Source organism: Heterodontus francisci, chromosome 7 (assembly GCF_036365525.1).
Source record: "Heterodontus francisci isolate sHetFra1 chromosome 7, sHetFra1.hap1, whole genome shotgun sequence".
NCBI classification, from domain to species: domain Eukaryota; kingdom Metazoa; phylum Chordata; class Chondrichthyes; order Heterodontiformes; family Heterodontidae; genus Heterodontus; species Heterodontus francisci.
The window spans coordinates 104,097,800-104,120,021 of NC_090377.1; the positions used below are offsets into that span (position 1 = coordinate 104,097,800).

General features: G+C 40.7%; 1 protein-coding gene across 5 annotated transcripts in view; it reads left to right on the top strand.

Annotated features, from left to right (window-relative positions):
- Positions 1 to 9,966, top strand: part of pikfyve (phosphoinositide kinase, FYVE finger containing) — a 159,104-nt gene extending 149,138 nt beyond the window's left edge. For all 5 annotated transcript variants that reach the window (XM_068035853.1, XM_068035855.1, XM_068035854.1 and 2 more), the window contains 5 exons: positions 1,550 to 1,653; positions 3,860 to 3,988; positions 4,474 to 4,735; positions 7,306 to 7,380; positions 8,635 to 9,966. In XM_068035853.1, coding sequence (XP_067891954.1) covers positions 1,550 to 1,653; positions 3,860 to 3,988; positions 4,474 to 4,735; positions 7,306 to 7,380; positions 8,635 to 8,750 — 686 coding nt within the window. In that variant the 3' untranslated portion in view covers positions 8,751 to 9,966. The remainder of the gene's footprint in view (positions 1 to 1,549; positions 1,654 to 3,859; positions 3,989 to 4,473; positions 4,736 to 7,305; positions 7,381 to 8,634) is intronic.
- Positions 9,967 to 22,222: the final 12,256 nt, after the last annotated feature.

Here is a 22,222-nt window from a genome sequence, read left to right on the forward strand (position 1 = left end):
GTAAGTAAATAGTTAGTAAATCAGTTACTGGTACACTATACAAAGTACCTTGCATTGAACTTTGTATCTGAGGAGCATAGCCAAAGTACACTTCAGAAAACATAAGTGTGAAACAGCAACAAATGGCAAGTTTGCATTTAATCCCATAGGTTGAACAATGACTGATTTTTACAAAACTGGAAACTGGTATAGTACAAAGTATTTTAAATTTCAGAGTTCCTTGGGATTTCACAGTTAATATGCAAAAATGTAATACTTTCAAACTGTGAACTAATTAAATTCAGAAAATTCCCTGGTTTAAATTTGCATTGTTTCTATTGAATCCTTAAAATTATGGAAAACTTTTTTGTTGAAAATCAAAAGCATTGCCATTGCCAACTACAAACTACAATCCAAGCCAGAGAAAATGTGCATTTATCTAGCACCTTTCCTGTCCTCAGAATGAACCAAAGTGCTTTAGAGCTAATTAACTACGTTTTGAAAAGTAATGGCGACTGTGTTATGTAGATAAACACACAAGCCAATTTGTGTACAGCAAGCTTCCACAAACAGCAAATGAGATAAACAACCATTTAATCTGTTTTGGTGATGTTGGTTGAGGACTGAATGTTGGTCAAGATTTTGGGTGAAAACCCCTGCTCCTTGAATAGTTTTATATCTTTTGCATCCAACCGAATAGGCAGATAAGACTTCGATATAATATTTCATTTGAAACATAGAGCACAATGATTGTACATAACATGTGTTGATACATGGTGAAAAATAGCCATGTATAATGCATTCATATAATTGAGGGTTTAAGGTAGAGGGACAGGAATTTAAAATGTTCATAACACATTTAGAAGTGAATGAATTTGTAGAATAGCATAGAAAAAGGTCTGAGGTGCCAAAAGTTCTTACAATTGAGAGATTTCTACACTGATGTTTCCTTAAAATATGCTTAAATGGTGTATAGATAATTGATGCTACTGCTAACTTTTATTTTTGAAGCGCGCTTGATTTTTAAGAATCTTTGTAAATTTTGGCAATGTCATTTTGTCACTTTCATGTGATTTTGTGTAGCCTACAATGCTAAAAATGGCAGTTAGCCCTTCCAGAACTGAGAAATTACAACCTACCCTAGCCCATTCACCACCACTACGACCACCACAAAAAGTATTTCTGTAGTTAACTTCACCTATAGGCCAAATTGAAAACATTTACACTTGCAAAACAAGTTGATGAGTCATTGTCCTACTAGTTACTTGTCATTGATAGGAGTCGTATCAATGCCTTGCAGTCATTTTGAGTGATTACTATTTAGGCAAGGCCTACTTGATGGCCATATTAACAATGGAGAAGCATAACAAGGGAATAGAGATGGGAATACTCTGAATTTTTATGTTATGTTTTAATTGAAAATACAGTTGAATTATTGCTTTAAGAACGTGTGTTTTTGATCAGAAATCTTGCTCATTTTCAGTTGTGATGTGCTTTGCCTTGACTTCAAAGTGCTAATAAATATTTTGGGTGCAACTTTCATAATTTAAAAAAAATTAATCTTTTCTAGATGAACGCTTTATTCTGAAGCAGATGCCTCGTTTGGAAGTCCAGTCATTCCTGGATTTTGCTCCTCATTATTTTAATTATATTACAACTGCCGTTCAGCAGAAAGTAAGTGGAGATATTTGTGGGGAGGTTTCCCATTTTCCTGCGAATTCTCCTACTAAAAGCTTTGATTTCTTGTTATGTTATGGCTTCAGGGTATTTGGGTTCTTGCAGTACCTTGCCCCACTTAGTCAGTGAGTGTTAAGTGGGTGTTCAACCTTCAGGAACTTTGCAATCAAGCTTTGAAATTTTTCTTGTAGTTTTGATTTGGTTGGGAATGGTAGAATTTGTTTTACCTCTTGGGCTAATCTCTACTCATTGCCCTTTGTGCGATTAATGTCGATGTATGTAAACTATGCAAATCACACAGATTGCAGACTCCTTGCTATGAAAATTAAACCTTAAAGAAATCAGTTCTGCAAAGTCATTAATCTATCATTTTTGGGTTGCTACAGCTTGACAGTGTAATGTTCTTTTAGATTCTTGCACTACCACTGCTTCAAAAAAAAAAGTAATTCTGGAGTAGTTGAATGTTGGTTCATATTGACAAATTTGGGCAGCATGAGCATCTGATCTGACCATCTTGGAAAGATGCAGATACAGGCACTTGCATGTCTGCAGAGCAAAAATTGGAGAGTAAGTCACTCTGGGAAACCTGTGCACCTCCCAGCAGCTGCTGACGTATGGTGGGCCAGAGGGCAGATTATTACTGCCTTTCTCACTTCAAGAATGTTACATGGCACAAGGTGAAATAAAATAATTTTATATAAGTGGAAATTTAACTTGCAGAAATAGTCATTTTTAACTGAAGAAATAGTAAATTTGTCATCCATTACTTCAAAGCTGCAGCCTCCACCAGTTAGTCATCTGTATATAATGTCACTACACAAGAGCACCACCTGGTGGAAATATGCATGGACATGGACCATTCCACTCTCCAATCTGAACGCAATTTGGGGAAATGGATTAAACCAAAAAAAATTGTTAAAATGTATACAAAAGCTAATCAATATGCATGCTTCTACATATTGTTTCCATTCTTATTTTTATAGTGATTGCAACTTCCAAAACAAAGTTAATCTTAATTCCTCATAGATTGGAAGGTACCAAATGTAAGGCTGCTATTCAAGATAGGGGGGAAAGATAAAACAGGGAATTATAGGCTAGTTAGCCTGACCTCCGTAAGAGGGAAAATGCTAGAATCTATTATTAAGGGGAAGGTAACAGCACCTGGGCGTCAAGTATTTATATCAATGAATTAGATGAGGGGGCAGAGTGTAATATATCCAAGTTTGCTGATATAAAGCTAGGTGGGAAAGTAAACTCTGAGCAGGATGCAAAGAGGCTGCAGAGGGATATAGGTAGGTTAAGTGAATGGGCGAGTAGGTGACAGATGGAGTATAATGTGGACAAATGTGAAATTATCACTTTGATAGGAAGAACAAAAAAAGCAAAATATTTTTTAAAACGTGAGGCTCGTAAATGGTGGTATGCAGTGGCATTTGGGTGTCATGAACCGCCAAGTTACTGCGCAGGTACAGCAAGCAATTAGGAAGGCAGATGGCATGTTTGCCTTTTAAGGGTGTTGGCATACAAGACTAAGGCAGGCTTGCAGCAATTATATAGGGCTTCAGTGATATCACACCTGGAAAATTGTGTGCAATTTTGGTCTCCTTATCTAAGAGAAGATATACTTGCCTTAGAGGTGTACACTGAGAGTTCACAAGGTTTATTCCTGGGATGATGGGGTTGTCCTATGAGGTTGAATAAAATGGGCCTATATTCTTTGGAGTTTAGTAGAATGATCGGATCTGATACGTTTCAATGAGATCACCTGAGAGGGCTTGACAGGTTAGCTGCGAGGAGGCTGTTTCCCCTGACTGGAGATTTTAGAACTAGAAATACTCTCAGGATAAAGGGTCAGCCACTTAGGACTGAGATGAGGAGAAATTTCTTCACTCAGTGTGCTGAATCTTTGGAATTCTCCACCCCAGTGGTCTGCGGATGTTCCATTGTTGAGTATATTCAAAACTGAGATCGAAATATTTTTGGGCACTAAGGGAATCAAACTATATGGGGGATAAGGTAAGAAAATGGAGTTGAGGCAGAAGATCAGCCATGACTTAATTGAATTGCAGAGGAGGCTCAAAAGCTGTATGACCTACTCCTGCTCTTATTTCTTATGTTCTTATGTTAATTTATCAAATTGATTGTTTTAAATTGGGTATTCAGATTACATGTTTTAATTTTTTTCCTCTCTAAAATACGATAGAGACCTACAGCATTGGCAAAAATTCTGGGAGTATATCGAATAGGCTACAAAAACTCTCAGAACAATACAGAGAAGAAACTTGATCTTTTGGTTATGGAGAATCTCTTTTATGGGAGAAAAATGGCTCAGGTATGTGGCATTAGCAATTGCAAATAGTTTGAATTCATGTATGGTTTCTAATTTAAAATTATTTCATAAAACATTGTAAGCTGGGTGATGGTAAAAAGAATTGGGAATGAAGACAATTAGTATGACCTGATTATGTGCCCTACCTATGCATAGCAGTACATAGTTTCTTTAGAAATGTAGTATAATGGCTTACAATTAAAGATTCAAGTTTTGACTTGATTCTGAGCCATTGAATAGGATTGGCATAATTTTTCTAAAGATCACAAAGATAAAATTGGAAAAACAGTACCGATAACACAAACTTTTCTTTGGCCTATTTTGTCAAGCTTTGTGCTCCAAGCTAATGACCAATCCAGGTAGCGTTTTAAATGTTGCAGTTCTAGCACTGGATCTTTTGAGTTTTTTAAAGTTTTTTTTTTTCCCTGAATGCAAACTTAGTATTTTTGATTGTCCTTAAATTATTATTCCTGTTTCTTTCCCGACAGGTTTTTGACTTGAAAGGTTCTTTAAGGAATCGAAATGTTAAAACTGAAACGGGAAAAGAGACATGTGATGTTGTATTACTGGATGAAAACCTGTTGAAAATGATTCGCGATAACCCTCTTTATATTCGGTCACACTGCAAGGCTGTGCTGCGGGCATCCATTCATAGTGATGCATATTTTCTGTCAAGCCATCTCATCATTGACTATTCCCTTCTTGTGGGCCGAGATGACATTAAAAATGAATTGGTTGTTGGAATTATCGGTAAGTGGGATGGAAAGTGTTTTATGATCTTTAACCTGTTGCATTTACTGCAAACTTGAACATAATGTGGACATTTTTACTATGCCTGGGAGGGTAGAATGAGATGAATAACATTGGTGCAGGATGACAGCCCTTCTCCTGTCATTCGGGGAAAATGCCTTATACTTTCCCAGCAACCATTTTATAACTAGTTGGTACCAGGAATTCAACATGAGAATAGATAGGAACTCGTAGTGGAGTAACATAGAAATTTTATGGCACAGAAGGACGCTACTCGGCCTGGCATGTCTGTAGCAGCCAAAGCAGAGCTATCCAGCCTTATCCTACTTTCCAGCTCTTGCTACCTAGCGCTGTAGGTTATGACACTTCTAGTACATATCCAAGTATTTTTTAAACGAGCATTTCTGCTTCTACCTTCCTTTCAGGCAGTGAGTTCTAGACCCCCACCACCCTCTAGGTGAAAATTTCTCCACAACTCCCTTCTAATCCTTCTGCCAATTACTTTAAATCTGTACCCTGGTTATTCACCACTTCTGCTAAGTGAAATAGGTCCTTCCTATCCACTCTATCCAGGTCCCTCATAATTTTATACACCTCAAATAAATCTCCCTTCAGCTTCCTCTGTTCCAAGAAAACAACCCCAGCCTATCCAATCTTTCCTCATAGATAAATTCTCCAGTCCAGGCAACATCATCGTAAATCCCCTCTGTGCACGCTCTCGTGCAGTCATGTCCTGACTGTAATGTGCTGATCAGAGCTGTACACAGTACTCTAGCTGTGGTGCAACTAGTGTTTTATACAGTTCTAGCATAATCTCCCTGCTCTTGTACTCTGTGGTGCGGGCAGTAAAGGAAAGTATCCCGGATGCCGCCTTCACTGCCTTATCTACTTGACCTGCTACCTTCAGGGATCTGTGGACATGCACTCCAAGGTTCCTCTGCTCCTCTATACCTCTCTGTATCCTACCATTTATTGTGTACTTCCTTTCCTTGTTTATCCTTCCCAAATGCACTACCTCACACTTCTCCGGATTAAATTCCGTTCCCACATTTCTGTCCACATTGATTCCTATAGTCTACAGCTTTCTTCCTCACTATCAACTACACAGCGATTTTTTTTTTTTTTGTATGATCTGCAAACTTCTTAATCATGGGCCCTGCATTTAATTCTAAATCATTGATGCAAATACGAAAAGCAAGGAACTAGTTCTGAGCCTTGCGGAACCCCATTGGAAACCGCCTTCCAGTCGCAAAAACACCTGTCAACCATTACACTTGGCTTCCTGCCACTGAACTAATTTTGAATCCAAGTTGCCACGTTTCCTGGATCCCATGGGTGGGCTCAACTTTGTCTGCCATGTGGAACCTTGTCAAAAGCCTTGCTAAAATCCATGTAGACTACATCAAACATGCTACCCACATCAACCACCCCCAACACCTGATTCATCTTCAAAAAATTCAGTCGAATTAGTCAGACACAACTTTTGCTTAACAAATCCATGCTGATTGCCCTTGAGTAATCAGTGCTTTCTAAATATGTGCCTTTCTTAATACTATCACTCAGAATTTTTTCCAGTAATTTTTCCACCACCGAGGTTAGGCTGACTGGCCTGTAATCGTTCAGTTCCCCTCATTTTAAACAATGGTACAACATTAGCTGTCGTCCAGTGTTCTGGCACCGCACCTGTAGTTGGAGAGAATTGGAAAATGATGGTCAGAGCCTCTGCTATTTCCTTTCCTGCTTCTCTTTGCAGCCTGGGATTATGTCATCTGGGCCTGGCAATTTACTTCCAAAAATGCTAAACCCCTTAATATTTCCCTTATCATGTTTATTGCATCTGATATTTCACACGCCTCCTCCTTAACCACACTGTTTGCATCGTTCCCCCTCTTTTGTGAATACATTAATTCATTAAGAACCATGCTCACATCTTCTGTCTCCACACAAGTTACTTTTTTGATTTCTCACAGGCCCGACTTTTTCCTTGATTATCCTTTTGCTCTTTATGTATTTATAAAATATTTTTGGGTTTCCCTTGATTTTACTTGCCAATATTTTCTCATGCACTCTCTCTGCTTTCCTAATTCCCTATTTAATTTCATCCCTGTGCTTTCTATAGTCTCCTAGGCTTTCTGCAGTATTAAACTCTTGGTTACAGACATAAGCTTCCCTTTTTTGCCTTATCCTACCCCTGTATGCTCTTTGACATCCAGGGGTCTAGATTTGGGAGTCCCATCCTTTTACTTTGTGGGAACATATTTGTTCTGAACCCTCTCTATCTCTTCCTTGAATGCCTCCCACTGCTCTGACGCTAATTTACCTTCAAGTAGTCGTTGACAGTCCACTTTTACCAAATCACATCTCAGCTTTGTAAAATTGGCCTTTCCCAATTTTAAAACTTTTACTTCTGGTCTATCTTTGTCCATTTCCATTGTATATTGGTACACCAACCTGCTACTTGGCAAATGCAGCCAGTTCTTGTAATTTTTAACAATAAAAGTGCAAAGAAAAATTTATCATGTGGTTTATTTCCCTCAAATAACCTTCTTGACTTTTTTTGATTTATTTAGATTATATCAGGACATTTACTTGGGATAAAAAACTTGAAATGGTTGTAAAGTCTACGGGAATCTTAGGTGGGCAAGGTAAGTAGTTGTTCGTTGGCACTATGTACAAGTAGCAGAACCGCTATTGAAGAAAAAAATAATAAAATATCCTACAACATTACAGGCCTCAAATAAAGAGGTAGGTAGGAAGCAGAACAAAGAATCAGTGGTTTTGTCCTAGTTCTCTGTTTTCATACTGATCTGTCTTATTTTCACAAGAACACAACTTTATGTCCAGTATTCATGAAATTGTCCCACCTTTCAGCAAAGCAACGTAGTAACATTTAACCCTGACTTTCAGAGCTTACTTGAAACCATTTATTGTCTGTCCTTGCTGTCCAAAAAACTCTTCTGCAGCTCTAAGTCACTGTAGTAAATACAAGAGCAACATTCTCACTAGTGAAATGGCATTTAGTTCCCTTCATGTTGTTCTTGTGTTGCATTTAACTGTAAATTACCATAATCTGTGAAACAACCCATGTTCTGCAAGCTAGCTTTGTGCTCTTCGGTGATCGTCTGTGTCTGCAGTGTTTTAGTGTGCCTGATATGTTTTTTGGTCTTTTCTGTCATTCTTACTCAATAAATTATATCAGCACTCATATTTTAGATCACTGCCATGAGTGAGACACAACTCTCCATAACTTTGAATATCTATCTAGTCTTGATAACTGTGTAAGATTTCTGTAGCATATCTGACAAAAAGAAATAGAAAACTTTGTTACTTTCAGCTACTGGAATTTATACAATGACTCTACAAGGTTTTTTCATTCTGGTCTACCTTAACATTTCCTGTAAGGAATGCAACAACTCTGATTGAATAATACGTCCTATTAATGTGCTGGCCCTTACGTACTGTGACAGAGTTAAAGAAGTAATACTATGCCAAAACTTAGACTAAAATCCTTCGCTTTTTATCATAGTGTTGGCAATGTCAGATTATTTTTGCAGATCTTTCACTTGAAAATGTTAAGTATGGTTTTTCCCGTCCATCTAGAAATTCAGGAGCTCCACTCGAATTTTTAAGCAACTTTTGCCAATATCTGTAAGGGGAATTTAAAAATATACAGACCATAAATAGAAAATTGCCTTTTCAAACCCACTGAAGTCCAGTGAATCAGGTAGAATCTGGATTATCATGGACTCCTTGCATAGAAATAGCACAGAAACAGGCCATTTGGTCCAACCAGTATGTGCCAACATTTATGCTCCATTCCAATTTTCAAGCAACTTTTGCCATTATCTGTGATGCATGTATCTGTTTTTAAAACACTACAATATTGCTTCTTTGCACAGGGAAAATGCCAACCGTGGTTTCCCCAGAACTTTATAGAACAAGGTTTTGTGAAGCAATGGATAAGTACTTCCTGAAGGTACCGGAACACTGGACAGGCTTGGGTGTGAACTGCTGAATAGACTGGGTAGTACTCAAGATAATGAATTAAACTGCTCAGCAGCATCACTGGATATATACTATGGAAGAGAGGGGGGGGGTGCGGGGGCGGGGAAATATGTGGATTGTACATTTGAAAGGAAGCTGATTCCATGGACAGCACAGAGGCAGAAAGCACTGCACATACATTTCATACAGTATTACATCAGAACTGAAAGAAATAATTTGCCAGTTTCAGTGAAAAAATGTCCTAATTTTGAAGTTTATTTTGGGTGGATGAAAACCACAAAAAAACAGTGCACTTAGCATTTCAGATGGTCCTATTTGAAGGACATGAATGAGACCTGCAAAACTTGAACTTTATTTCCTCATTGACCTGCCCAAAATAAAGCAGCATTCGATAACGCAACTCATTGAGAGTTTATCTTACAAAAACACAAAGTGCTGCTCTCAAGTAGTTAGTTCAATATGTGCACACACATACACAGTAGATGCTCTTTATGATGCCTTTGTGAGCTGCAGAAAAAGCACGTTATAAATGGGGTATTTTATACATAGATTCTCTGAATGAGGGAGCGATAGAAATGCTTGCTATTTCAGTGTTCGTATTAAGAGTATACTGCCTGTAAGTAGAAGACTGGATAAATTTCAGTGTTGATGTAACACTCCCATTGCAATAGATAACTGCAGGACTGACAGAGCCAGAAACAAGTTTTCAAATTTCAGAATTGTTGCCATGAATTTTAAAAAATATTTCAAACTGCAGTATTTTCCCCAATGGTGCACTTTGTAAATCTTTTTTCTAACACGGGTACCAAAATAGATTTGTAAATAGAAAATGCTAAAACGGCAAATTATGTTTTGTGTTGCTTGCATTCCAAAATCATGCAAGTGTCTTTATATAACAAATAACTTGAATTATAATTCAGGCTACTTTGGCAACTGTTAGTGATGCACTTTGAAAAGCTGTTTTTGATCATGCTTAGAAACAGAGTGTCCAACACATCTGCATCTGGGATTTGAATTCACTTTGGGGCAAATTTCATTTTAGAAGATTGTTTAAGAGAAAATTAATACCACCATAACTGTCTATAGAAATCTGGAGTTCTAATGTGTAATAAATATTCAGATTCGTTGAGGTGTTTTATAATGCTCAAATGTGTTGTTATTTGAGACCATATTGGTACTTCTGAAAATAACTATTAATGGATATTACAATAAAATATGAAGAACAATGATATGTTAGTGCGCCCATCATTTTTCACAATGCACCATTTACTGTTTAGGCCACATGCGGTGTTGTTTGTCATCTTTCATGGAGATGATAAAACATTCAAATTATTGAAACTTGGCTGATTTTTTTTCCAAATGTTCAAAGTGTAAATATTTCCAACTCACTCATATTTGTGGTTTTTTGTTTTACTAGTAACTAGTTTATGTAGCTTGGGTTCTGTGTCAATAAGCACTCCTGTAAATAGACCTCATATCTCTTTACCTGTCTAGTGTCAAGCCAAATGTAGCAATGCCCAAGAGCTGAGCAGAAAAATCTTCCTGCCATACTGGAATATATCATGCTAACGGGTGAGCTCCTCAAGTTTGATAAGTTGATGAGGATGAGATGAAGTAAGGTGGGGGGAGGCACAGCACACAGGCATCATGAACACCGGCATAACCTGTTAAGAACATAAAAGTAGGCCATATAGCAGCTCGAGTCTGCTTTGCCATTCAATAAAGTCATGACTGATCTGATCTTGGCCTCAACTCCAGTTTCCTGCCTGTTCCCTATAACCCTTAACTCCCATATAGCTCAATGTCCATCTCAACCTTGAATATGTTCAATGACTCGATGACTCGGCCTCCACAACTCTCTGGGATAGAGAATTTCAAAGACCCTCAGAAGAAATTCCTCCTCATCTCCATCTTAAATGGGTGAATGCTTATTCTGAATAAAGGTGTGCAAAGGAAACCTGACCCCAGTCCGAATGCCGGACCCGAAAGTCTGACATGACGCTGCCCGAACCTGACACGTGTCGTTAGGTCGGGTAGCAGGCCTTTACCAGTGTACTAATGTAAAGGCTGCTACCCGACCTGACCCCAATGGGATCTGATGACACGTGTCAGGTTCGTGCCAGGTCATGTCGGGCTTCCGGGTTCGACATTCGGACTGGGGTCGGGTTTCCTTTGCACACCTTTAATTCTGAAACTATGTCTCCTTGTTCTAGATTCCACCACGAGGGGAAACATCCTTTCAGGATCTACCCTGTCATGTCCCCTCAGAATCTTATATCTTTCAATAAGATCACCTCTCCAACCCGCTCAACTTTTTCTCATAAGACAACACCTTCATCTCAGGAATCACAGTGAACCTTCTTTGAACTGCCTCCAATGAATGTATATCCCTTCGTAAAGTGCATCCAGGAGAGCTTTTTGAGCCAGCACAAAGAAAGTCCTACAAGAGAAGGGGTGGTACTGGACCTAATCTTACGGAATGAAGCCAGACTAGTGGTAGAAGTGTCAATGGGGGAGCATTTCGGGGGTAGTGACCATAACTCTAAGATTTAAGGTAGTTATGGAAAAGGGCAAAGATGGACTGGAAATAAAGGTACTGAATTGGGGGAAGGCTGATTTCAATATGATAAAACAGGATCTGGCCAAAGTGGACTGGGAGCAGCTAATTGTAGAAAAGTCTGCATCAGACCAATGGCCGTCATTCAAAAAGGAAATAGAGTTCAGGGCCAACATGTTCCTGTAGAGGTGAAGGGTAGGACCAATAAGTCCAGGGAACCCTGGATGTCAAAGGATATATAAGATTGGATAAGGGGGGAAAAAAGGAGGCTTATTGCAGATTCAGAGAGCTGAAAACAGCAGAGGCACTAGATGAGTATAGTGGGGTACTTTTATAAAAAAAAAATTAGGAAAGCAAAGAGGGGGCATGAAAAAACACTGGCTGGCAAGGTAAAGGAAAATCCTAAGGTGTTTTTTAAGTATATTAATGGCAAGAGGATAACCAGGGAAAGAGTAGGCCCATTAGGGACCAAAGTGGGAATCTGTGTGTGGAGTCAGAGGACGTAGGTGAGATTTTAAATGATTACTTTTCATCTGTGTTCACTATGGAGAAGGATGATGTCTGTGTAGAGATCAGGGTGGGGGATTGTGCTATACTTGAACAAATTAGCATTGATAGGAAGGAGGTATTAGCGGGCTTAAAAGTGGATAAATCTCCTGGCCCAAATGAGATGGATCCCAGGCTGCTATGTGAGGCAAGGGAGGAGATTGCAGGGGCTCTGACACAAATTTTCAAATCCTCTCTGGTCGCAGGAGAGGTGCCAGAGGACTGGAGGACAGCGAATGTGGTGCCATTATTCAAGAAGGGTAGTAGGGATAAACCAAATAATTACAGGCCAGTGAGTCTAACATCAGTGGTAGGGAAACTATTGGAAAATATTCTGAGGGACAGGATTAATCTCCACTTGGAGAGGCAGGGATTAATCAGGGATAGTCAGCACGGCTTTGTCAGGGGCAGATCCTGCCAACAAATTTGATTGAATTCTTTGAGGAGGTAACTAGGTGTGTAGATGAGGGTAAAGCATTTGATGTAGTCTACATGGACTTCAGTAAGGCTTTTGATAAGTCCCGCATGGGAGATTGGTCAAGAAGGTAAGAGCCCATGGGATCCAGGGCAATTTGGCAAATTGGATCCAAAATTGGCTTAGTGGCAGGAGGCTGAGGGTTGCTTTTGCGATTGGAAGCCTGTGACCAGTGGTGTACCGTAGTGATCGGTGTTGGGACCCTTGCTGTTCGTAGTGTACATTAATGATTTAGACGCCAATATAGGTATCATCAGTAAGTTCGCAGATGACACGAAAATTGGTGGTGTCGTAAATAGTGAGGAGGACGATGTAGCTGGGCTAGTAAGATGGGCAGAGCAGGAGCAAATGGAATTTAATCCTGAGAAGTGTGAGGTGTTGCATTTTGGGGGGGACTAACAAGGCAAGGGAATATAAATGGGTGGTAGGATCCTAGGAATTTCAGAGGGACCTTGGTGTACTTGTCCATAGATCACTGAAGGCAGCAGCACAGGTAGATAAGCTGTTTAGGAAGGCATATGGAATTAATTCTTCTTTGGCCTCCTTGTCTTGAGAGACAATGGGTAAGCGCCTGGAGGTGGTCAGTGGTTTCTGGAGCAGTGCCTGGAGTGGCTATAAAGGACAATTCTAGAGTGACAGACTCTTCCACAGATGCTGTAGATAAAATTGGTTGTCGGGACTGTTACACAGTTGGCTCTCCTTGCACTTCTGTCTTTTTTCCTGCCAACTGCCAAGTCTCATCGACTCGCCACTCTTTAGCCCTGCCTTTATGGCTGTCCGCCAGCTCTGGCGATCACTGGCAACTGACTCCCATGACTTGTGGTCAATGTCACAGGACTTCATGTCGCGTTTGCAGACGTCTTTAAAGCGGAAACGTGGACGGCCGGTGGGTCTGATACCAGTGACGAGCTCGTGTACAATGCGTCTTTGGGGATCCTGCCATCTTCCATGCGGCTCATGTGGCCAAGCCATTTCAAGCGCCACTGGCTCAGTAGGGTGTATATGCTGGGGATGTTGGCTGCCTCGAGGACTTCTGCGTTGGAGATACGGTCCTGCCACCTGATGCCATGGATTCTTCAGAGGCAGCGAAGATGAAATGAGTTGAGATGTTGCTCTTGGCTGACATATGTTGTCCAGGCCTCGCTGCCGTAGAGCAAGGTACTGAGGACACAGGCTTGAAACACTTGACAAAAAAAGGAAAGAAGGTACCAGCCCTTCGTTTTGCAAGCTGGAATGTCAGAACTGTGTGTCCTGGCCTGTTGGAAGACCTTACACAAATCAACAACTCTCGGAAGACTGCCATCATTAACAACGAGCTCAGTAAACTCAATGTGAACATTGCAGCACTTCAGGAGACACGCCTCCCTGCAAGCGGATCTCTAAGAGAGCAAGACTACACCTTCTACTGGCAGGGTAGGGATCCTGAAGAACCAAGACAGCATGGAGTGGGCTTTGCCATCAGAAACTCTTTGCTCAGCAAGATAGAGCCACCTTCGAATGGCTTGGAACGCATGCTGTCCATCCGACTGTTCACCACTTCTGGTCCAGTACACCTAGTCAGCATATATGCTCCAACACACTGCTCCCCACCTGAAGTTAAAGACCAGTTCTATGAGGAACTCCATAATATCATTAGCATTCCTAATACCGAACATTTGTTCCTGCTGGGGGTCTTTAACGCCAAGGTTGCGGCCGACCATGACTCATGGCCCTCCTGCCTTGGGCGCTATGGCATTGGAAGGATGAATGAGAATGGACAGAGACTGCTGGAGTTGTGTACCTATCTCAATCTCTGCGTCACCAACTTGTTCTTTCATACTAAACCCTGTCACCGGGTTTCATGGAGACACCCAAGATCACGTCGTTGGCACCAGCTGGACCTCATCGTCACAAGGCGAGCCTCTATAAACATTGTCCAAATCACACGCAGCTTCCACAGTATGGACTACGACACCGACCACTCCCTGGTGTGCAGCAAAGTTAGACTCAAACTAAAGAAGCTACATTACTCCAAGCAGAAGGGTCTCCCGCACATCAACACTAACAGAATTTCTAATCCACAGCTGTTGCGTATGGAATACTTGCCTTTATTATCCGAAGCGTAGAATATAAGAGTAGGGAGGTTATGATGGAGCTGCATAAAACGCTAGTTAGGCCACAGCTGGAGTACTGTGTATAGTTCTGGTCGCCACACTACAGGAAGGATGTGATTGCACTTGAGAGGGTGCAGAGGAGATTCACCAGGATGTTGCCTGGGCCGAAGCATTTCAGCTATGAAAAGAGACTGGATAGGCTAGGGTTGTTTTCCCTAGAGCAGGGAAGGCTGAGGGGGGACCTGATTGAATTATACAAAATTATGAGGGGCATAAATAGGGTAGATAGGAAGAAACCTTTTCCCTTAGCGGAGGTGTCAATAACCAGGGGGCATTGTTTTAAGGGAAGGGAAAGATGGTTTAGAGGGGATTTGAGGGAAAAAAATTTCACCCAGAGGGTGGTTGGAATCTGGAACGCACTGCCTGAGGGGATGGTTGAGGCAGGAATCCTCAACATTTAAGAAGTATTCAGATGAGCACTTGAAATGCCATCGCATACAAGTCTACGGGCCAAGTGCTGAAAAATGGGGTTGGAATAGATAGGTGCTTGATAGCCGGCGCGGAAACGGTGGACTGAAGGGCCTGTTTCTCTGCTGTATTACTCTATGACTCTAAGGAGACCAAAGCTGTATGCAATAATCTAGGTGTGCTCTTACCAATGCCCTGTACCTTTGTAACAAGGCTTCCCTACTTTTATACTCCATACCCCTTGCAATAAAGTCCCACATTCCATTTACCTTCCTAATTACTTGCTGTGCCTGTGTTAACTTTTTGTGTTTCATGTATGAGCATAACTAGATCCTCTATACCACAGCATTCTGTTGTCTCTCTTCATTTAAATAATATTTTGCTTTTCTATTCTTCACACCAAAGTGGATAACCTCATATTTTCCCACATTATACTCCATCTGTCAAATTTTTGCCCACTCATTTAACCTATCTACAACCTTTTGCAGACTCTGTGTACTCTTCATAACTTGCTTTACTACCTATCTTTATATTATAAGTAAATATAGCTGCAATAAACTCAGTCCCTTCATCCGATTCATTAATATAGATTGTAGATAGTTGAGGCCTCAGCACTGATCCCTCTGTCATCTCACTTGTTAGTTTGCCGACCTGAAAATGCCCCACTTATCCTGACTTGCTCTTAGTTAGACAGTCATTTATCCATGCAAATATATTGCCCCCAACACCATGAGCTCTTGTGCAGTAAACCTTTAAGTCGCATTTTATCGGGCCTTTTGGAAATCCAAATACATCTCATCTACTGGGTTCCCCTTTATCCATTCTGCTCGATACATCCTCAAAGAATTCTAATAAATTTGTCAAACACTATTTCCCTTTCATAGAACCATATTGACTCTGCCTGATTGAGTTATGATTTTCTAAAAATCCTGCTACTACCTTTATTATGGATTCTAGCATTTTCCCAATGCCATGTTAAACTAATTGGCCTATAGTTTCCTGCTTTCTGCTTCCCTGCTTTCTTGAATAGGGGTGTTACATTTGTGATTTTCCAGTCTGCTGGGACCTTTCCAGAATCTGGGAAAGTTTGGAAGATTACAACCAATGTATCCAGTATCTCTGCAGCCACTTTTTAAAAAAAACCTAGGCCTTTAGTTCCATTAGTTTCCTAGTACTGTTTCTCTCATAATTGTTTTAAGTTTCCCCCTCCCTTTTGCCCCTCAATTTTCTACTATTCTTGGGATGCTCTTAGTATCCTCTACCATAAAGATTGATACAAAATATTTGTTCAAAGTCTCTGCCATTTGCTTGTTTCCCGTTATTAATTTCCTGGCTTGATCCTCAAGGGACCAATGTTTACATAGCTACTTTCTTCCTTTTTTGTATACTTGTAGAAGCTCTTACTGTCTGCTTTTATATTTGTTACTAGTTTACTCATAATCTATTTTCTCCCTTTTTTTTAAGTCTTCTTTGCTGGTTTCTTAAGTTTTCCCAATTTTCTGGCCTACTTATAATCTTCGCAATGTTGTATGTCGTCTTTCAATTTGATACCATCCTTACCTTCCTTAGTTAGCCATGGATGGTTCATCCTTCTTGCAGAGTCTTTCTTTCTCCATGGAATATATCTATTGAGAATTATGAAATAATTCCTTAAATGCCTACCACTGCTTATCTGCCATCTTATTTTATAAATCTATTTTCCAAGGCCAATTAAGCCAACTTTGTCTTCATACTTTTGTAATTTCCTTTATTTAAGTTAAAAACACTTATTTCAGACCCAAGTTTCTCACTCTCAAACTGATTATGAAGTTCATCATGTTATGAGCACACTTCCCCAGAAGATCCGTTAATAGGAAATCATTAATTAATCCTGTCTCGTTACACATAACCAGATCTAAAAATCACCTGTTCCCTGTTTGGTTCCACAACGTATTGTTCTAAGAAACTGTCCCAAATACACTCTATGAACTCATCCTCAAGGCTACCTTTTCCAATTTGATTTGTCCAATTATTATGAAGATTAAAGTTGCCACAATTATTGCAATACCTTTCTTGTAAGCACCCATTATCTCTTGATTATCTGTCCTACAGTGTTGCTACTGTTATGGGATGCCTACTCCCACCAGATACTTCTTTCCCTTGTTATTTCTTGTCTGCACCCAAACTGATTCAACATCTAGATCTGAGCCAAGATTTCTCGTGACTGTACTGATCTCATCCAACTACCCCACCTTCTTTTCCTTTTTTCCTATCCTTCCAAAATGTCGAGAACCCCTGAATTTTCAGTTGCCAGCCAGTCACTTTTCAACCTATTGTCTAATGGCTATCATATCATACCCATTTATTTGTATTTGTACCATCAATTCATCTATCTTGTTAGGAATGCTCTGTGCGTTCAGGTAAAGAGCTATTTTTTAAAAACCATTTTTCCTACTCTGACCCTATTTGCTGGTGCACTCTTATGTTTGTACGCTCTATCCTTTCCCACCACTCTGGTTATCATTAGCCATGTCACTACTCAGCACTATTGCTTTGTCCTTTTTCTCTGACTTTCTAAATTTTTCCTCATTTGAACCCTCATCCCCCGCTATTTAGTTTAAAGATCTCCCTGCAGCCCTAGTTATTCAATTCAACAGGGCACTGGTCCCAGCACAGTTCAAGTGAAGCCTATCCCAATGTTACAGCTCCCTCTTTCCCCCAGCACTGGTGCCAGTGCCCCCTGAATTGAAATCTAGTTCTCCCACACCCAATATTTGAACCATTTATTCAACTCTGATCTTATTTACCCTGTGCCAATTTGCTCATGTCTCAGTATAATTGAGGATTATTACCTTTGTGGTTGTCCTTTTTAATTTAGCCCCTCGTTGATCATACTCCCTCAGTGGAATCTCTTAGTCCTTAGATATCCTTAACCCTGGCACTGGGCAGGCAACACAGCCTTTGGGACTCACGCTCTCAGCTGCAGAGAACAGTATCTATCCCCTTAACTATATTGCCCCCTACCACTGCTACATTCCTTTTTACTCACCCAACTTGAATGACCCCCTGTACCACGATGTTGTGATCAGTTTGCTCATACACCCTGCAGTCCCTACTCTCATCCACATAAGCTGCAAGAATCTTGCACCTGTTGAACAAGTGCTAGGGCTGAGGAGCCCCTGATGCTACCTTCTGGATCACCATCCCTGCCTCATACCCTCCTGTCCCTGACCACAGACCAAACCTGAAGTACTGAACCTAAGGGGCGTGACTGCCTCCTGGAACAGAGTCCAGGTAACTTCCTCCCTGGTGCATCACAGTGTCCGAAGCTCAGGCTCCAGTTCCTCAACTCTGAGCTGACGTTCCTTGAGCTGCAGACACTGTAGATGTGATTGTTGTGGATCATATTGGTGTCCACCAGCTCCCACATGCTACAGCTGCAACACATCACCTGCCCTGCCATCTCTATTGTGTTTTATTTAATTAGGTTTGCAGGCTTTGAAATATCACTTAATTGTCTATAGTTTTATAGGTGATTACCTTATTACGTTTAGTTGTATACTTTGGATCTTTACTGTAATTTAGCCCTCAATCCTAATTTAACCCTATATGTTTATTTTTCATATCATGCTGCACCTCTTGCCCCACACACCTCCTTGAATTCCCACACTTGCCAAATTCTCTTGCATTCTGGTGAAACCTGCACTCAGGTGAAGCTGCTCTTTGCTAATACTCTTATTATTAATTCACTCACTGTTTTACTTGCCCGATTGAAATTTTTAATTTCCTGGCTTTTAGTTTAAACTAATGCCCTATATTAGCGAGAAAAGTCAAAAACGCTGGTGAACCAATGACATCTGTTTTCCTATGATGTCACACTCCGAGTTTTGTTTTCCTGTTTTTTTCAAGCTCTTCATTTGAAAATGGTCCTCCTGCTGCTGTTCCCAACTAGCTAGGTCTGGGCCTCGAGCCTCAGCTTATTGAAGCTTGTTGGGCCGAGTGGCCTATTTCTGTGCTGTAAAATTCTATGTTATGGATATAGTCAATCATACTGAGGCACAGGCTATATATTGCAACACATTTATAAGGGAAGTGGAACGTATTCAGTACAAATTGTGTTTCTTCAGTAGTTAAAACCTTTACTATTATCTGAATACAAAACAACCAAGATGCTTTTTTTGTAATAATTCTCAACATAATTTTGATCACTGAGACACAGATGCTTCCTTCTTAAGCTACCAGGAAGCTAAATCTAGCTCCGTCTGACTGACTTTTGATTTACTGGCAATAGAATCAGACATCGATACTATCATTCAAAACCTATTGAAAATGTCTTATTAAAAATATTGCATCTGCATGCACTCCCCGTTTACAAAACCTTGGGCCTAAATTTGCTGGAAATTTATGCTATAATGATGCTACATTAACGGTGTGTGCTATTAATAGTAAAAGTTCCAGATAATAATGGAGTAAGTGAGTTATGCATCAGTTGCATTGTGCCATAGCTTGCTGGATCATTTGTGCAGCTCTGCCAACAGCTTCGCTTAAGCCAATAAGCATTTATCTCCTTGCTCGTCCCACCATTTCAGTCAATGGTGATCAGCAATTTGTTGGATTTGTACCATTAAATGTGCTAAAGTCAGACTGAAAAATAATGATGTGGGTGACCTGGTATTGATGTGATTTATGGCCCTCACTCTGGGAGGTCAACAAGGGGACCATTAAAGCTTTGGAGCCTCACTCCAGCAGTCTGAAAATTGTGCTCTGAGTTTTCTTTTTCTAATTCTCTCCATTTCGACAATCTTTTCTTGCCAGTTTTGCCATCCAGAGTTCGGTTAGTGCCTAAAGGCAATTACTTACAAGATCTCCAAAACTTTCTAGGTGTTGGGAAGGTGAAAGCATTGTAATGGTGTATCCTTTCATCATTCCCCTATTTCTGATCATCTCGGACAATCTGGAAGAGGAACTTGCATGTTGTGTTTTTTGAGGCACCACAGACAATCTATTACCCCACCCCCTGAGGGTCTACAGGGAATGTACGCCATTTGAGGCGTTGTCAGAGGACCCGTGCAAGCACAGCCTGCGCTCCAACAAGGAAACAATTGATCACCTCTGTGAGATGCTCCATGAAAACTGAAAGTTAACATGCAGCTGCAGCAAGTAATTGGGAAGGCAAATGGTGTGCTGGAAATACTCAGCAGGTCTGGCAGCATCTATGAAGACAGAAACAGAGTTAACGTTTCAGGTCAGTGACCGTTTATCAGAATTGATTATTCAAAACCCATTGAAAATGTCTTATTGAAAATATTGCATCTGCATGCACTTCATGTTTACAAAACCTTGGGCCTAAATTTGCTGGAAATGTATGCTGTAATGATGTGTTGGCCTTTATTACAAAAGGATTTGAGTACAGGAGTTAAGAAGTCTTGCTCCAATTGTATAAAGCCTTGGTGAAACTGCACCTGGAGTATTATGTACCGTTTTGGTCTCCTCACCTCGGGAAGGATATACTGGCCATAGAGGGAGTGCAACGAAGGTTCACCAGACTGATTCCTGGGGTGGAAGGATTGTCCTATGAGGAGAGATTGAGGAGGTTGGGCCTGTATTCTCGAGAGTTTACAAGAATGAGAGGTGATCTCATTGAAGCATACAAACTTCTTACAGGGTTCGAGGGTAGATGCAGAAAGGATGTTTCTCCTGGCTGGGGGAAGTCTAGAACCAGGGGACACCGTCTCAGAATAAAAGGTAGGCCATTTAGGACTGAGATGAAGAGGAATTTCTTCACTCAGATGGTGGTAAATCTTTGGAATTCTCTACCCCAGAGAGTTGTGGAGGTTCTGTCATTAAGTATGTTCAAGACAGAGATTGATTTCTAGATGTTAAAGATATCAAGGAATTGGGAATATTTCAGACAAATGGCGTTGTTAAAAGATCAGCCATGATCTAGTTGAATGGCGGAGCAAGCTCGAGGAGCCGAATGGCCTATTCCTGCTCCTATTTCCTATGTTCCTAAGACCTGAAGCCATGGTCGACCTCCCGGGTGGGCTTGTCAGTAGCTCTGAAAAGGACGATGGCCCTTCAGCGCATCAGGAAGGTGGCCCAGGAGTACAGAAATCAGTAATGGTAATTGAGGCATCAATTAAAAATAGTAGTTTTATAAATAGAACAAGAAATTTCCTCTAACAATACTTTAATATTCTTGGAACAAATTTATATTTAACAATTTTAAAACAGCAGTAAGTGCCAAAGAACAATTTAAGATGCCAGACTATTTGAAACCAATTGTACGTCCAAAGCGTACCTGAGGGACCGCTAAGGGTTGGAATGAGCCAGAAGAGGTGGACTCTGCATGCAAGGAGCGCACTGCACATGCGGTCCTCTGTCCCATGCCCCTAGGTTTGCAAGAGCTCTTGTGTTATGTGAACATCTTCTGAGTCCCATATGTCAGCTGGGATCAGGGTGATTCTAGATGATGTTTTGAGGGTACACTGACAACAGGTGTAATCTGACTACTGGCAGTTGACTCCTGTGATGGGGCAGCTGCTGGTTGCGTCACAAGAGTGATCCTCAGCATCTGGATCCTGAGAGACTTTTGAATCTGGCACATAGCCTTGGAATTGAACTAAATATCCTTGGGAACTGATGCCTTCCTGCTGGCCAACAGCATGTCTCTCATAGAAACAGGCATGGGCCATTCCGTTCCTTAAGTCTGGTCAATTAGATCACGGCTGACTTGTATCATACCTCCATCTACCTGGTTTGGTTCCGTTATTCTAATACCCTTGCCTAATAAAATTCCATATCTGGATTACCGGTTCAGTAACATAACCACTATAGTACTGTACCTACAGCAAGTTTCGGCAACCATGACTGTTGACGCAGTGGCCAATGCTGCAATGTGGGATATTGCCGTCAACTGTCAAGTGAGCTGTCCATGCAACTGCCTGGCAGAGGTTGGCTAACTTCACCCACCTGAGTCCCACACTCTGGAATTCCCTCCGGGGATCAATCTGCCTCTCCACTTCCCTCTCCTCTAAGATCCATCCTGAAAACCTACCTCTGACCAGTTTTTGGTTCGCTCTCCTTTGGTTCAGCATCCACTGTTGTCTGCTTATGCATCTCTGCAGAACTTTTGGATGTTTTTCTACATTAAAGATGCTATATCACAGCAAGTTGTTTCAATTGTTGCCATTTGCACAAGCACCAGTGCAGAGCCACCCACTCGCAAGAAGTCAATTATGTAGTATAAATGTTGTTCCCTGTTGAGCCACTCTGCACTGGAGAGAATGAGGATCTATGTTTGGAAAACTGGGTGAGTCCTATATCAATAAAAGCAAAATACTGCGGATGCTGGAAATCTGAAA